Below are 17,174 nucleotides of genomic sequence, written 5' to 3' on the forward strand. Positions count from 1 at the left end.
CCTCAAACCTCGAAATTTTGCTACCTGCACTCAAAGCTCTTCATGAGATTGGTGCCTCCTCTGATGAAAACGTTATGGTAATGCGAATATTTTTGACTGAATGGTCACCCAACTCCACTAACATTTGCGAAATGTCACGTAGCAATTGATTCAATCAGGAATTTTGGCCACACTCAAACGGTTCTTGCCAAATAAAGGCAACAATCCTTCGGTGCGATCTATAAATATGGCAATAGCAGCATTGATTTGTGGAAGTCCCTCAGGGCGACTAGTCACGCAATCAGAGCTCTTGTTTTGTGTCTTGGAAGCGTTAGAAGATGAAACGATTCTCAATAATGGTGTTAGAAAACAAGCTTGCTGGGTCGTGCATCAAGTAAGTGACGGAATGTACCGCCAGTTACGGATGAAATGGGTTTTTTAACCGTTGTTTTTATAAACTTAGATTGCCACATCAAAAGATACAGAATGCATACAACTCATATTCCTCTCAGGATTCCTGCTTCCGCTCCTCAAGTTTTTGGCATACGCAGTCTCGAAATCAAACAAAGTCGACATGCAAACTGGTGTAGAAACAGTTTATGCTCTACTGGTGGCGGATGGGGCTGACGAATGTCGACCTATCGCCGAATGCTTTAGGACGACTCCAGGTGTCTTTGAGCTATTCTGGAGTATATATGTCAAGATGAATGAATACTATTCAGGAAACAACGAAACAGGCATCGCAAACCAGCCACTCAATATGATGAATGCAATCGGTCCCGCAATAGCTGCTGACCAAAGCATGGCTGTTGACGGTGACGCACCAATACCCGCCATCCATACAGTCAGAAAAAAAGTGTTGGCGGAAATGGGTGACGATGAAGAAGTCGAGGCACGATTTGCATTGTGTTGCACGCAATTGCACCAGGTCTTGCAAGATTTGTTTCCGCAGCAGTTTGGAGCAAACTTGGAGCAATATAGTAGAGTAGAGCAAGATATCGCTCAAATGCAGCAAGCCTGGTCTGACGTGTCAATTGCTAGTGGGTAAAGGTAGGAAAGGCATAGGTGATATATAGAGTAAGAGGAAGTTTGGGTGGTTTGTTGATCTTCATACATAGTCATCACGTCAATGCAAAAGAGCAAGATTTTGTCTCATAGTTTTTTTACATGCAAATCATACATACACATTTTGTAAAGCATCTTTTTTTGTAAGAGCACCTCAAATAGATCTATAGCATAGATTAGCTGTATTTGGGAGTTGCCTCGTGCAACTTGGAAGTTGATTTCGTTCTCGTCGCACTTCACGTAAACACATGTACGCAAACGCGCTTGTCAACAATTTTGCTATAGTAAAATGATACTCAAAGGAAGGACTGATATATATTTTCTTCCATCCAAAGTCAATCTGGCACGTTTCTATGTCTTCTGTTGCGTCACTTTAGTTTCGTCCAAGAATGTAGCACTCTCAAAATTCCGTACTAGCTCACGGTGTCTAACGTCTTGTCATTGTTCTGGCTGTCAAGTTATGGAGGTTGATATTCTCCAAAACCCAACTTGGAAGAGACTTTACCAATACGATATTCAAGCCATACATGCTAGCAACAAGCTCGTACAAAAGAATCGTGTCGACAAGGACAAATTGAATAAAATACTGACACCTTATATTATCCACACACACAAAAAAAATTAAGTTATAACTTAGCCTCAGTCTCCGGCTCCATCTTGGCCAGCATCGCAATCCCAACCTTGCTTCCATTCGCCCGTTTCAGCTCTTTACATATAAAGTCACCAATCTTGACCACCTGGTTCAAGTCAGCACCAGTGACAAAACCCATGCCGTGAAGCATGTACAGTACATCTTCTGTAGCGACATTTCCGGACGCGCCTTTGGCGTATGGACATCCGCCGAGCCCTGCGACTGAGCTGTCTACGACTCGAACGCCAAGCTAAGATAGATTGTCTTGGTTGGCAAGAGCTTTCAAGCGTACCAAATAAACAATGTAATACCTGAAGCGCAGCTAGAATATTGGCAAGCGCCTGTCCATAGGTATCATGGCAATGCACAGCGAGTTTCTCAATCGGTACATGCTTGCGCACAGCGTCCAGCATATCAAACATCTTGGCCGGTGTTCCTATACACAAACTTCAGTCTCAAATCATACTCCAACGATAACCAAAGGGGCTTACCAACACCAATAGTATCACCCAGCGATATCTCATAACACCCCATCTCATACAGCTTTTTCGCGACATCCGCAACAGCCTCAGGCTGCACATCCCCTTCATACGGACACCCCAGCACACAAGATATATACCCCCTCACCGCAATCCCATCCCGTTTCGCCCGCTCAGCAACCTCCTTGAACCGTTCCAGACTCTCAGCAATCGAGCAATTAATATTCTTTTTCGAGAATGCTTCACTGGCAGCACCGAAAATCGCTACTTCTTTGGCACCGGCTTTGATGGCTGCTTCGTAGCCTTTAATGTTGGGGGTTAGGACTGGGTAGTTTGTATCAGGGAGTTTGGTGATTCCAGTCATTACTTGTGTCGCGTCTCCCATTTGGGGAATCCATTTGGGGGAGACGAAGGATGCGGATTCTATTACGGGGAGGCCGGCGGATGCGAGCGAGTTTATGAGGGATATTTTTGTTGAGGCTGGGATGTGTGTTTTTTCGTTCTGCAGGCCGTCTCGTGGTCCGACTTCGACAATCTTGACAAAGTGAGGAGGCTATATAGACAATGAATATGTTAGTTTAAAGTGCTATTACGACATTGTTAAGACCTATTAAGCGAAATCTTGACGAATTCTCACTCTTTCAGTTGCAAGTTTCCTAGTCTGCTGCAGCAGAGTTACAGGCATTAGCCGTTGCGACAATGGAGCCATAGTAGCCAGCGGCTGTGAAGATGTTATAAGCCTTGCTAGTCGTAACGTCGTCATGAATGATTCCACAATGGCTGTTAAGATCTTGTCAAAGAATTCGATGATTGAAGAAGTTGACAAACCGCCAATGTCGAATGACAGCATTCCCTACGCGATCTATGACGTCGAAACTCTATAAATACAAGTTCTCCTCATGTTTTAACGCTCGTGTAAGAACGTAGAGTAGCCGTTTTGCCCTCTTATCGTCCCCCAATCACGTCAAAAAAAAAGCATCTATGCGGACAAGGATTATCCTTGGTATGCACATACGGACTTCTATTTTCTATATACAATACATCCTTTTTTCACGGTCACATCGTGTTGACATCTAAGGTGAATTGAGCTTCACGTCACGCGTATTGTGGTCGTAACTAAGAGACTCCAATGACGACGCGCTACTTGACAGTGCATCATCCGACACAGCAGCAGACTGAGCCATTCTAAGTGGGCTGGGCTTATATGACGACTTGCTGTCTGTAGAATTATTCGTGTTGATTTGCTGAGGTTTAGATTTCGAGTTTTGTTGCTGTTGTTGATTTCCAGACGTCGACTGACTAGCCTCCTTTTCAGACTTTGAGCTCCTTGTAGCGGCACTACTGCTGGATAACTCCTCATGACTACCCCTGCTTTCTTCTATAGGTGTCAACTTAGATGATTTCGTTGTTGACGACGAGGTGGCAGATAGTGCTGGTGTTGTTGATTTCGTCTTGCTGCTACTACTACTACTATTGAGACTTTCCATACCAGTAGTCGATGATTCACCACCAGCACTCGTAGGCTCATCAACCCAATCATCTTCTGCATCTAAACTACTACGATCTATAGAGAGCTTTATCGGACCGGCTGTTTCTTCCTTTTGAGGTGCGGCGACTCTTGGACCCATTCGTGGTAGACGGATTCTTCGTGATGCAGAGTGTTGGTGAGTAACTCGACGTAGCCTTTGGGTTGTAGATTCGGATTCATCTCGTCGTCGAAGCACAGAAGGTGCGTGATCCATAGCCTCTGATACTGCTGTTGCGAGTTTTTGAATGGAAGATGCGGCCATAGTTCTCAAGTCCTTGGATTCATCTCTTAACATGGGGGTCAGCAATTCGATTGCTCGAGGTCCCCAATGCAAAAAGGCAAACGATTGGGCGTTCATGCCTTGTGGTGTCAAATCCGATAGTATAAGTTTGGATACTATGAACACTTTGCGGGTTGAGGAGCTGGATTTGAGAATGAGGGATATAAGACGTAGCAACGATCTGGTCGGAATTCGCAGTTGAGCCATCTACATCAATCGATTGGTCAGTTTCGGGTAGCGAAATAGCACATAACAGTCTATCTGATTCACCTTATAACGACCTTCTAACACACACAACCTCTTCCAAAGCATAACACAACTCTCAACAACCTGCCACCAAACACCATCATCAACATCCTCCATACACACAACCGTCAATATATGTGGAATCACAAATCCATCGACAATACTCTGTATACTCATCGAAGCGGGTAGTTGTTGACTCGAGGAATCTCCTGCTCGTGATTGAGTAGCAGAATCAGGCCTTGTAGGATCGACTGAAGAGGCACTGACTTCTAAAGGTGATGGTCTTAACATCTCTGCTGAAGGTCGAAGTGGGTCTGTTATATTGGCTCGTGTCGATGATGGCAAATCCGTAAGCGCTATACGTGGCACCAGTATACAAAGACACTTAATAGACATTATATACACGTCCATGTCGATTTCTTCCAGACCAATCAGGATTTCAGAGAGCAGCACCGTTTCTATGAATTTGTGTTCTGTTTCCACGAGTGCGTGCAGATATTCTTCAAAGGTTTCTAGAAGACCACGGCGAACGTCAAGTCTTCTAATGGTCCAGTTCGCCTTTATGTATGGAAGTATGTGGGTTTGGTACTCGCTGGGAGTTAATATTGGTTGAGGGTTGCGACACGAAAATAGGACGGCAAAAGTTGCTGACGAGCCTGGTTCCGAGAACATCTCAGGCTGAAGTAACAGTGGTAATATATACTCGACGACGGTTTGAGAAGACAGCATTGACAGTTTGGCAGGTAGTTCTCTAAGGATGGAAACAAATTAGTTGATGCACAAAAAGAATAGTATATCTAGGTTGATTTGCTCTTACGCGAACATTTGCGTCTTCTTGCTGGCATCAAGAGTACGAATGCCTCCTAACGCTGCTATTGCATTGGCAAAAGGATTATGGGAGAAGAATGGATGCCTTAGACACTCTGACGCCCGTAAACGCTTGACAGGCTGTCTACTGAGCATCTTGTCGGCACAATCCTGTAGACCATACCAGTCGTACACGTTTGACGGTGGTGGTGAATCTGTTTTGGTGGGTGAGACATCTGTTTTCGTGGTTGCTTCTGATGGAGGAGCTGCGTTCTCAGGAGTTGGTGGGTACATTGGTTTGGTCGAGACAAGGAAGCGTGATATTATGTCTGACAGCAAGAACCCCAATGCGTATGAATCCCTAGCAGCAGGCTCTCCTTGCTTAAGAAGAATTGCATGGACGGTTAACACACGCCAAAGCTCCAACAAAAAAATCTTGGAAGTTTGCAACGCTATGATTTCCACAACCCGCGGCGGGCACACGACGATTTCAACAATATACGTACCAAGGTGGGATCTAGATCTTCTGGAGGAACAATGTCTGCTGGAACGAGCATTCTTAGTTTTGCCAATACAACTGGATTCAAATCATTGAAAGGCGTCATGGCTTCCAGTCCTCCAACGAGCCACCTCCCATCTAAGAATTCACGTTCAATGATTCTATAAGCGGACATACAGCTTAAGATTGACAACTTTACCTTCAGACGAAATATATATCGAATCAAGTCTCAAATTATTATGACAGAGCTTTTCACTGTGTAAGAATTCCAGAGTCTCGATGATCTGACGTATACCAAGTATCACATGTTCTTGACTGAGAGTATTCAACAACATTCGAAGTGGAAGGACAGGTTCTGTGACAATCCTCACGACATCCGACGATTCCTCTGTTGAAGACAACAGTGTCAACGTGCATCAGGAATGATGATTGATGCAAAGCGCTCTCATACCTTGTACACTAATAAATTTAATAATTCCAGGATGTCGTATAAGCCTGAGTCTCTGAAACAATCGAAAAGATGATCAGTTCACAAATTAAGATCAAATGTCACGGTTTACAAGGCAACGTACATGGACACTTGATTTGACCCATTCTACACTGTCTTTTCTAGTATGATATTCAAATACAGAAGCCTGACTTTTCTCTTTAGGATCTTTGGCAGAGGCAGAAAACAAATACAATTCCAACACTGTGTTCTTTTGTTTCAATAGAGGAGGCTGGTGGATTTGATACTGAGAAGATCCGGCTCCCATCTTGTAGTAGTCTACGAATAAAGATAGCAATATCTCGCTTTAGATCAGTTGCCAACTGTCAAAAACAACACTGTTGCGACATTGAGGTTGAAACAACAACACGCACGTGAACATGACTTTTTTCAGGATTGTACTGGTGTAATATTACGTGCGTTACTAGCTAATTGTGCATAAAATTTAATACAAATATATATACTGGATGCGATGCGCAAACCCCCTACACCGCTGATGATGTTGGGCCACGACCAAGAGTCGAGACGGCTTCTGGTCGTATTAATGACGGACGTGCCAATGATGCTGAAGTTCCTAGATCGCCACTCTCTGCGTCGGTGAAAGTTGATGGTTGGTAACTCATTCGGTTCACTCCAGCATCAGACAGTGGTTGTGACTGTGCCGTAATTGATGACATTGGGCGCATAGGTGGTTGTGGGTTGGAATTCGATACGCCTCCTGTTGATGTTTTACGGTTACGTGACCTCCGTATCAGCATAACACCGCTAAAACGGTTGCAAACGGTTAGTTCTTGGATAAGCAGTGGTCTTCAGGGAGATTTCGTTGCTATTGAGCACACGATAGTTGCAGCTTACACTGCGACCATTGCTGCCAGAGCAACTACTCCAACTACAGAGACTGCAACAGCTGTCGTTGGAAATCCCGGGCCATTAGACGAGGCTGTTGATGCGCCAGCTGCATCGTTGGTCGAGACACTAGTAAGTGTGGTAGCGGCAGCAGCGGCAGCTGTGGTCGTTCTAGAACCTACGTAGAAGATGGTAAGCGCTGAGAAACAGTGGGAATTTAAGGATGGGGGACTTACCAGCAGGCGGCGTACCCGAAGTCGTGGAATTACTTATTGGGTTTCCATATTGATCATCCAATGAGGCTAGTGTGTACGTTCCAGTGCACCCAATACCCTGATTGTTTGCTAATGCCAAAGTGACTATATTCACATCGGCCAAGACTGCTATGTCGGCGTACTAAGATTCAAAGGGTGATGTTAGTCATGCGGGGACAACCTAAAAAGATGCTTTTGTAGGACTTACTTGCTGAGCAAATGGCATCCGAGCTTGTGTGCATCTATTACACAGTCGTGTCCCCTGTTTGGCAATAGTCGCATGTATGTTGGCGGCGTTCAAGTCATTATAATAAAACTGAGATCCTATGCCGGCCGATGAAGCAATAGCAGCGTCTTCTATTAAGCAGTACTGTAGCGTGGTTGGGTCCTTTGAACAGACCATTGCCCAGGTCGATGCAAACAGATTCGCCAAGTTGATAACGGTACGACCTGTTGTTCCGAGGTTTGCTCTATTGCCTTGCAAGACCTTGTGGTAGTCGATGTGAGGAGTTAGCAGTTGGGTTGACGGTAAGCTTGTTCAAGATCATACTGTACTTACAGCAGCCACCATCTCTTCTGTGCTGTTGTTGCCAGAGTCTGTCTTGTGGTCGTCAGGTGGAGAGCCTAGGATACAGAAAGTTAGATGACTCCCGCCTGTTCACATTGCTAATCGTGCTTCATACCTCGAACAGGTGAAAAGATCCCATGCGTGCCACACATGGTAGTAGCCGACAAGAATTCAGAAATCGCAGCATTACATCCTTGCGTGACTGCTTTACAAGTTGCGTCCACATTGGCAGTAGTAAGTGCAGCTGGAGTCTTTGTCATAATGTTGTCGATTAGTCCAAAACCACACGCGAGTGCCGGCGCATTCAGCCCGTCATGTACAGCTTGCGCACATCCTGCAGGCAGATCCGTTTGGAATCTTAAGTTGGTTTCACTCGCAAACAAGTCATAGCCATTCTGTGAGGTAGACGTCCATGGAGTATCGGCTTTTACTTGCAATATCTGGGAAGAGATTGAAGCTATAAGAGCCCAGATCAAAGCTTTGACTGCCATGGTTTTGATTTGCCCGGTTGGCAACTTCTTTTCCTAAGGTTGTTATGGCAATTAGTTGAGTTTGCAGAATCCAGGGGTGAAAAAGGGAAGTCACACTGCTCCAGTAAATTGGACGATGAATGAAGTAAGGAAATGGCCAATCCAGGATCAAAATCAAAGATCCTGCGTGTAGACAAAATGAATGGTCGCGTTTCTTGGCGTCGCAGCAGTTAGCGGAACCTCATGCAACACGTTATTATTGAAACACACATGAACGTGATGCTAACCGCGTAGAGAATATCATATATACAGTCCGCGATGGAGAGTCCATGTCATCCGAGTAGCGATCGCAGGACCTTTTGTGTGTAGTTCATGTTGAATGAAAACACAGCACATGGCACTAAAAACTAAGATGTTCAACTGTTGCAGCTCATGCCACTGACGGGAGTTTAAATTTTAGATCTTATTTTTGGAATGAGAGTAAGAGATGTCGAGAATTGTAGTTTACTTAGTGAGGATACAACCTTCAAAGTCGTTTGCAAGTACTTCGTTACACTTGTTGACATAGTCTCCGAATCCAAGCACTGGCATGAATACTCTTGGTTTTCCAGGCACGTTAGCACCCTAATGGATGATATAGTAGTCAGAGAACGGTCCCTTCTGGAGGAAATCGCAAAAAAGAAAGACTCACCAAATACCACGAATTACAGCTTCCCAAAAGAGTACTGTCTGCAACTGCATTGACGTGTCTATAGGCAAGCAAGATGATATAAGACCAACAAAATAGAGCCACCTACTGCAAGGTGCTTACCCGACCCATAAGTTCTGAGCTTCTTCTGAGGCGTTGATAGACTTGACATGCTCCTTGTCCATTTTGACGATGGCGTCTCCGATCCATTCCACGTGTTGCTCCACGGCGTAAATCATGTTGGCGAGAACGGAGGGAGATCCAGGTCCAGCAATGTGATACATGTTGGGGAAGCCGTGGATCAATAGACCAAGGTAGTTGACGGGGCCTATATAGCACAGAAAAATATGGTATTCATTACTCTGGTAAGACTTTTTTGCACTTCCTCTTGGTACATCCCAGCAACGCCACGAACAAATTTCGCACTGTATCTAGACACTCTTACTGATGGTTACTCACCAGCACTCCAAGCCTTTTTCAAAGTCAATCCATTCTGACCGACAATGTTTATCTTATCCAGCGATCCAGTCATGGCATCGAAACCAACAGCAGTGACGATGGAATCGAATGGACCGACCCGTTCACCGTTTTCAAGAACAATGTAACCATCTTCACCACCAACGGATTTAAGTGGGTTGCCTTTGATGGAGACCAATTTGACGTTCTCACGGTTGTAGGTGTCCCAGTAGCTAATAATAACATGTTGAGTCAGTTGCAGTCAATGAAGGGGTTTTCGTGTATGTTTTTCTCTGGCGACAGACACTTACTTGGTGTCAGCACAAATACGTTTGCAACCTGGAGGATGCTCAGGACAAAGCATTTCAGCCTATCAGAGATGATTTATGTTATTCAGGGGAACCGTTTCGTTGAAATCACGTTGTCTTACAGTCTTGGGATCCTTCACGATAGCCTTGATCTTCTTGTGGAAGAAGGCACGGGCAGCATTTGAAGTTTCTTGAGATATCAGTAGCTAAGACATTGAATAAGGTTTGAAAACAGTTCAAATCCTGACGTAAATAAAAACAAGTGGTGGGAGTTGCACTCACTTCTGGGAAGGCACCGTAGAAGAACAGTCCACCATCATTCCATAACTAGAGTATTTAAAATAGATTTGAGAACCAAGGTCACAACCAAACATCCAATTTACACTGACTCCTATACCTTCTCAAATCGAGCTTCAATTTCTTCAGGAGTATGATCCTTCATTTGCTTCAAATAGTTTTCAAACACTGCATTACCGAATGCTGATTTCATGCCAACGGCACGTAGACCATCCATATTCTCTTTATCTTCATCCATTTCATGTGCTCCGAGCTTGCGGTTCCAAGCTGGGACAGTGTAAGTGGCCGTTCGTTGGAAGACGGTCAAGTGCTCAGCTTGTGCTGCGATAATAGGGATGGATTGGAGAGCAGATGATCCAGTTCCGATGACAGCCACACGCTGGCCGGTGAAATCAACACCTCCTTTGGGCCTATTATAGCGAAAAAATCTCTTGTTCAGTAATCATAACCGAAGAAGGGGAGAATGTTTCCACTCACCATTGAGCAGTATGGTAGATCTTGCCCTTGAACTCCTTCATACCATTGAATGGAACAATGTTTGGACAAGACAAACAACCAGTAGCCAATACCAAGTGTCGACCAACCCAGGTTTGAGTTTCGGATTTGCCATCAGCTGTTTGGTGATCGACGGTAACAGTCCAGTTGAAATCCGTGTCGGACCATACAGCGCTTATGACTTTGGAGCGGAATTGAATCAGAGGTTCGAGGTTGTAACGCTTGACAATGTGCTTGACGTAGGCCATCAGTTCTGGTTGTGGTGCGTAGATCTCTGACCAGTTCCATTCCTTATACAGTTCCTTGTCGAACTTGAAGGAGTAGTCCTGTGAAGAAGAAACAGAGTTTTTGTCAGACAACAATCATGGTTCATAAAGATCACTATGAGCAGCGATAGTTCCAGCTTTTGGAGCAAAACACTCTAGAATCCATAATGTCCACTATTTTCAAGTCAAAATGTCCGCCACAGTGCACCAAGTGAGACAAGATCGAAAAATAACGGAAAAGGCAATAGAAGGCAATTGATCAAGCACTTACTCGTGAGACAATGTCAACACGTGCTCCAGGATACCTGTTTTTGGATGGGCGTCAAGCTACAGCTAAAAGAACGAAAGCCAAAAGTGCAAACCTGTTCCAGTTCCAAGTCTATACGAAAACATGATTAACACAACCGCTTAAACATCGATATGATTGAGCAAAGCTACGTACTCCTCCTGGCTCATCTGAAGTCTCAAACGTCTGAGTAGAATAACCTCGTTCGTTGTGTAATAGATGTGTTTGGTAGAGACCTAATCGACGACCAGATCAGTACGGCAACAGTTCAAAATGCCATATAGAAACGAAATAGAGCTGTGAGAGCCTAGAGTTACCTCCAAATCCAGCCCCTGGAGGACAAAATTCCAATAGAGAGTTTTAGTGCTACGCAACAACAGCCGCAGAAACAGTTTCAGATGTTTACTTGCCTACTATGAGCACGTCTCTCTTGTTGTCGGCAACAGTCATGGCTGTAAGAGCTTTTTGGCACTATTCCGCTATTGAGGTTCGTTGAAAGAGGAATGTGAGGTAATGTTTCACAGTCTCGAGTCGTGTGACTTGCCTTTTCTCCCATCCGTTTGTTACTACAAGGCTCAATCAAGCTCTGCACTGGAATCTTCGAGCGATCTGTTGTTAGACTTCATATAAGAACGCGTGGAAACGTGTTCCTAAAGTATAGCTCTCATTTCGCCGTCTAGATCACAGACGAATGTGTTTTTCGCAATTCGGCCGGAACTACTTTCAAGACAATACCTGTTCTGGTCTCATCAACCATGATATGCTCGCATACGTAGCAAGTAAACCGTTTCAAGTAGAGAAACCTGTCTCAAATAAAGAAACCTGTCCAAGAAACCATTTGCGGCAACATTTAACCTAAATACAAATGAGATATTGAAAGCTTTACAGATACAAATCCTACTAGCTTTATATGCATTCACAGGAGTCGAACGTTTGTTTTTTCCTTTCCGTCAAAAAAAAAAGCAGTGAAAACACAAGAACGATGGAGCGCTTTACGACATTGTTCAAAACCTCAATCGTCCTGATCAATCCAATCGAATCAAATTGCTCTTAGCCCATGATGGCACAGATTCACGTCATTCGCTTTGACTGACGGGTGATAACGGCCTTGAGGACATATCACGTTGAGTAGAATGAGTGTCGTCCAAAACCGAAAGTGGTGATGGAACTGCAGAATCGACGTCGTCATTCTCGTCGTCAAAAATGGGTGAGCTCAATGATGCTTCTTCGCAGGAAGCGAACGATGAATCTGATGATTCGTAGCGATGGGATTCCCCAACAGATGAGCTGTTATCACTAGCCAAGACAGAGTGGTCAGTTCCTTTGTCGGATGGAGACAAATGGAGACGTTGCACTGTCTTGCTTACCGTAAATGTCGTTGACGCCAATATATGGCAGTGATGAGCCCAATGACGATGAGAATGAATGCCATCAAACATCCAATTATTGCAGAGATTGAGCTCCCGACCAAGACAACAACAGTGAAGATTATCACCACTAGATGGTGGGTCTGGTCAATTGTTTCATTGGACACAGAAAGCCAAAAGCGTCGTCTGAGGTGTCTCAAGCAACACCAATGGGAATTCATTCGGTCAATCAGCTCGACAAGTCAAGAGATTAGTGCCAGTATAGATCCAGAGACTTACAACATAGAGATAGAGTAACGGCCCTATGGTGAATGAAGGGAATGTTGGACAGTGTTTGACATTGACATTGGTGTTGCCTTCCATGTCAATAAAAGTCAAAGAGAGTGAATATTGTCTTACTCGGCAGTTGCACTCACCATTGTACAAAGGACATATTGTGTTTAGTAGCCCTAATAGGCAAAAGAATAGAATGTTGTCCAATTTCACAGAAAGACAAGCAAATAAACGTGTTTCTTTCATAACAAAACAAGTAAAGGCGGTATAAAATGTTGATACTTGATACTTACAGAGGCATGACTCCTTTTGGCAAAGAATGGCAGTTTTCCCTCTCCTTCACGTCTCTGTCCTAATTTCACATTTCGAGAATCGTAAAGACCAGCCGTTCTAAAAGGTTTGAATAACCTGTAAGCAGGATTATCCAATCTGCAAGTACTCGTATTCATACCTTATCTCTCTTGACTAATCACTTGTTATTAGATTTAATATCAAAAATGAGCGACGTGTTGACTGAATTTATCGAAGTGCCAAAAGAGTTCTTCAAAGACAGCATACAGTTGATAAATCGATGTACAAAACCAGATAGAAAAGGTATGCCGATCACAGTCGCTCTCTGTTGGACACTATACATTGAAGGGCGCCGAAATGTCAGAACATTTGATGTGGTGGTGGAGGTGAAGTGGTGGGCGTCGAATAGGGCAGTGAAGCCACCTTGAAATGATTAACGTGCATATTTGGAGAACAGATACGTGACGTATGGATGCATTGAATTTGTGGGTGTGTTTGTCACGTTGTTTGTCCACGCATGTCAAATACTCGAAAGAGACTGTGGTTGTGTCAACAGACTCGTTGGCGCATTGAATGAATGGAATGGAATTTTTGGAACATTATGAACTTACAAAACACTCGTCACCTCAATCATTAACAGAATTCATCAAAATCTCTCAATCTGTGGGACTCGGCTTTCTGTTGATGGGCTTTATTGGGTTTATTGTCAAACTCGTGCATATTCCCATCAACAATATAATCGTTGGCGGAGCACGGTAGTTAATATAAAAAGGAGCAGGCGGAACCGAACTGTTATTATTATATGCTACAAAACACAAACAACATATATTTCGAGAAGTCATGCCATGGTTTGCGGTTCCAGATTCCAGATTCAACGATTCGCTGATTCAATTGATTCAATGGCGAATGCCGGGTTGGTCACGTAAAATTTGGAAAACCACTCTTTTGCTTTCACCTCGTCGTCCCCCGTTTGTTCAAATCCCTTCTCGACAGAGCTCATTGGTTTTTGGAGGAGGTTTTGCCTGCCATGGTAAGTACAGTTATGGCCACGATAGTTTAGATCATATTTTGAAGCGAACTAGTTGCATCCATTGGTATTGAACACTCGCAAAACCAACATTCTCTGTTTCTATAGGGTGCTGCTGAATCCAAGCTTCAGCTGAGGAAGAACGTGTTTCAACTCCATGAGAACAAGGTAATCGCAATAATGAATATCTACGAGTCAAGCCTCGTGTCTCTGACTCTTCTGTGTTGGCAATTCCAGAAAATCAATCCTCGGGACTACGAGTTCTTTGATCCTTTCTTTTATTCCCCAGAGACTAGCGAGGATGTGCACAATCTATTCGCACCAGCTGATATCAAAAAGACACGAGATACAGCCCCAGAAAATCTAGTAACCCTCCTAACGAAATGTGTCGAACACATCCTCACCTTCACCAACTCGACAGAACCCTTTGACAAGGAAGTCGGCAAACGTGTCATCAATGCTGTACGGATCTTAACTCGAATCTTGCCATATATATTCGAAGTCCCACAATCGCCTATCGAAGAAAACCTTTTCTGGAAGGCTGAAGGTGCTGATGGCGGACTCAAGGACACGTTAGGAGCTAAACTATGTACAGCTGTGGTGAAATTACTATTTATTCGTGGATTTACATTGCCAGATTATGTGTCTGATCATAACGGGCTCCAGTATGTGATTTGGGCTCCAGGTCTTGGTGTGAATGTTGGGCCAAACAGCACACGAGAGGTTGATTGTGCTAGGATTGAGACAATGAGATTGTTTCTAGTCTTGTTGTCTCATGGCATGTATGTTGTTCCAACTGAGCTGCTCAACTTTGGTAAGTTCTTTGTAGATGCCACTGCCTTTTTTTTGTTTGCTGAGTGCTATGTGACAAGTTTATTCAGACCGACGTTTATTTTATTTACCACCCTCATTGACACCTCGCAAATATTTACAACCCATAGACAATCGATGGGCAAGTGTGTTTGTTACAGGATTGGAAAGGAGGGCAGTATTGGCAGTATTATGCTCCTTGCTGAATACGGCCATGAACTATGACCCAAACTCGTGGACTTTCATACCTTACAACCACGTAAGTTCCATGACCCCGGATGCAGAATCCGTTTACCAGATTGATAGCCCAATTGATGTGCTATTTTTTGCTCAGATTCTCTTTTCGGATATACAAGAACAACTAGTCACTCTCTGCCTTCAAACATTGACAGTCTTGTTGGATTACAAGGCAGTTGCTCGAGTCATTGCATCTAAAGACCTAGAAAATGATTCTGACGATGACGACGAAGAGGCAGCAGGTGAACAACAACACAGTGGAACTGAAGGCTCAACAGAGGGAGAAGTCACAAAAGCAGCAAACGCCGATAAACCACCGTCGTCACCAACGAAACAGTCCAAATCTGCCGAACCCAGCACTCAACCACCTACGAACGGTACGAGAGCATCTTACCTCTTATAAAACCGAATCAATGATACTAATCTCTCAAACTTTGCATCTTAACGACCTAGACGTGACCAGACATAATGACTTTCAGTACTATATGTCTCGCATGTATAGAGTCCAAGACTCCAATTTTGTTTTGACTGGAATCACTAGGCTGATCAGGAATCCGATTGATGTGAGTTCCTTGAATTCGATTAAAGAGACGTTGAGTGTACTTTTTTTCACGAGCTGACTCTCTGACTTCAAACAATATCTTGCCTAGTCTGCCAATGTCTACCTCCCTGGATCAACAAAGCGAGTATCATTGTATGCTGAAGTATTGATGTTGTTATGGAAGTTGTTGGAAGTGAATGAGGTATGTGTCATTTTGTAATAGCCTGATTTTTGAAGCCACGCTCACATAACGTACACTTTGCTTGTACAGAGGTTCTCACGATATACAATGGAGAATGATAAGGTGCTGGTATTGCTCACATCCATGTTGTACTTTGTCCTAGATGGCAAATCAGACCCAAGTGAGTATCAAGTGACAAGAGGTCTTTTTTGCCAACGATTGTCACGAACATCTCCTCACACTCCTTCATATATCATTAGCTCAATTGGGAGTCATTCGACTCTGTTGCTTCTTGATCCACATCCTATCTCAAGATCGAAACTTTGCCGTACAGCTTAATACGTCGTTCGATCCAGCAGGTCTCGCAGGTCCAGTAATGAAACTACTACCGGTGTTTGGAGCAGGATGTTATGGAGACTTCCTGATATTAAGCATTCATCACATTATCACCACCACATCTCGAACCCCTATTGCTACTCTACACGAAAACTTTATGATTACCATGACGAATATCTCACCATATATCAAATCCTTGACCGTTGTGACTTCAAATAAGCTTTTGTCACTTTTCCAGTCCTTCTCCAATCCAGCATTCTTGTTGTCAGCAGAACCGAATCATAAACTTGTGTTTTATATGATTGAGACACTCAACAATTTGATTCAATTCCAAGTTGCAGGTGAGCGCAAAACACTTTTTGTTGAAAGAAAAAAAAACTCAACAGGCACGGTATTCGTAGGAAACTCCCAATTGGTATACTCACTCATAAGAGCCAAAGATAAAGTTGTTAGTTTGAATGACTTGACGTATACCAATGCATTGGCTGAATTGACTCGTATACGTGAAGCAAAAGCAGCCAAAGCATCTCAAGGAACACCAGGCACATTGTCAAAGTCGTCTAGCACAACCGCAACAGACGAGCTATCAGAAAAGGCCAAAGGAAAGTTGCCGAGTACTGGCAGTGAAGAATCGTTACCTCCATCTACGCCAACAACGACTCATAAGAATCGATTCCAGCCTTCAAAAGAATGGGTAAGGTTGCGTCCATACTGTATATCAAGTTGGTTTTTTGCTCACTGACAATTCTATCTTGTAGTTTGACTACTGGAAGAAGCATCTCCCCTTAGCCGTACTATTATCCCTGATTGACACATTAGGTCCCCAAATCGAGGCCTTTTGTGTAGAGCGAGGACTGAATGATGAGAAGCAAGTAGTCCAGTACCTTCAATCCGGCACTCTCGTTGGTTTGTTGCCTCTTCCTCAACCAATACTGGTCCGTCGTTTCCATTACAATGATCCTATCCGAGTGTGGTTTTCGAGTTTCTTATGGGTACGTCCCTTTTGCAGTTGCTATTGGGAGTTGTCGCTGACCAATGCTCAATTTAGGGCGCAATCTTCCTGAAAAGTGGAAATAGACAAAATGCTGAGATAGGCAAATTGTGTCCGTCCGTATGGACGGGCACTGTTGTAAAGCTCTTCAATGTAAAGATAACAGAATAGAGATAACAGAACGC

At 43.8% G+C, this 17,174-nt stretch overlaps 5 protein-coding genes across 5 annotated transcripts; 2 read left to right on the forward strand and 3 right to left on the reverse strand.

Annotated features, from left to right (window-relative positions):
• Positions 1–1,670: 1,670 nt before the first annotated feature.
• SmJEL517_g01799 (hydroxymethylglutaryl-CoA lyase) lies at positions 1,671–3,004 on the reverse strand (the record flags this gene model as incomplete). Its single annotated transcript, XM_031167727.1, has 4 exons — positions 1,671–1,925; positions 1,987–2,111; positions 2,167–2,707; positions 2,792–3,004. 4 exons carry the CDS (start codon positions 3,002–3,004, stop codon positions 1,671–1,673), a joined length of 1,134 nt encoding a protein of 377 aa, XP_031026392.1.
• A 223-nt stretch (positions 3,005–3,227) lies between these two features.
• On the reverse strand, positions 3,228–6,269 carry SmJEL517_g01800 (uncharacterized protein; the record flags this gene model as incomplete). The annotated part of the gene is made up of 7 exons (XM_031167728.1): positions 3,228–4,169; positions 4,233–4,959; positions 5,026–5,396; positions 5,522–5,652; positions 5,714–5,902; positions 5,966–6,017; positions 6,087–6,269. The coding sequence occupies 7 exons, from the start codon at positions 6,267–6,269 to the stop codon at positions 3,228–3,230; spliced, it is 2,595 nt and encodes an 864-aa protein (XP_031026274.1).
• A 217-nt stretch (positions 6,270–6,486) lies between these two features.
• Positions 6,487–12,367, reverse strand: SmJEL517_g01801 (uncharacterized protein; the record flags this gene model as incomplete). The annotated part of the gene is made up of 17 exons (XM_031167729.1): positions 6,487–6,766; positions 6,857–7,025; positions 7,084–7,243; positions 7,310–7,588; positions 7,661–7,725; positions 7,785–8,193; positions 8,686–8,763; positions 8,831–8,888; positions 8,951–9,155; positions 9,287–9,516; positions 9,595–9,653; positions 9,714–9,797; positions 9,874–9,918; positions 9,989–10,298; positions 10,366–10,709; positions 12,030–12,231; positions 12,303–12,367. The coding sequence occupies 17 exons, from the start codon at positions 12,365–12,367 to the stop codon at positions 6,487–6,489; spliced, it is 3,042 nt and encodes a 1,013-aa protein (XP_031026275.1).
• A 705-nt stretch (positions 12,368–13,072) lies between these two features.
• SmJEL517_g01802 (uncharacterized protein) lies at positions 13,073–13,625 on the forward strand (the record flags this gene model as incomplete). Its single annotated transcript, XM_031167730.1, has 2 exons — positions 13,073–13,169; positions 13,507–13,625. 2 exons carry the CDS (start codon positions 13,073–13,075, stop codon positions 13,623–13,625), a joined length of 216 nt encoding a protein of 71 aa, XP_031026276.1.
• A 140-nt stretch (positions 13,626–13,765) lies between these two features.
• On the forward strand, positions 13,766–17,160 carry SmJEL517_g01803 (uncharacterized protein; the record flags this gene model as incomplete). The annotated part of the gene is made up of 13 exons (XM_031167731.1): positions 13,766–13,779; positions 13,860–13,896; positions 14,002–14,061; positions 14,131–14,707; positions 14,835–14,962; positions 15,038–15,317; positions 15,394–15,503; positions 15,591–15,683; positions 15,753–15,843; positions 15,923–16,339; positions 16,400–16,692; positions 16,757–16,990; positions 17,047–17,160. 13 exons carry the CDS (start codon positions 13,766–13,768, stop codon positions 17,158–17,160), a joined length of 2,448 nt encoding a protein of 815 aa, XP_031026277.1.
• Between the last annotated feature and the right edge of the window lie 14 nt (positions 17,161–17,174).

This window comes from Synchytrium microbalum (genome assembly GCF_006535985.1).
Source record: "Synchytrium microbalum strain JEL517 chromosome Unknown SmJEL517_scf0006, whole genome shotgun sequence".
NCBI lineage: Eukaryota > Fungi > Chytridiomycota > Chytridiomycetes > Synchytriales > Synchytriaceae > Synchytrium > Synchytrium microbalum.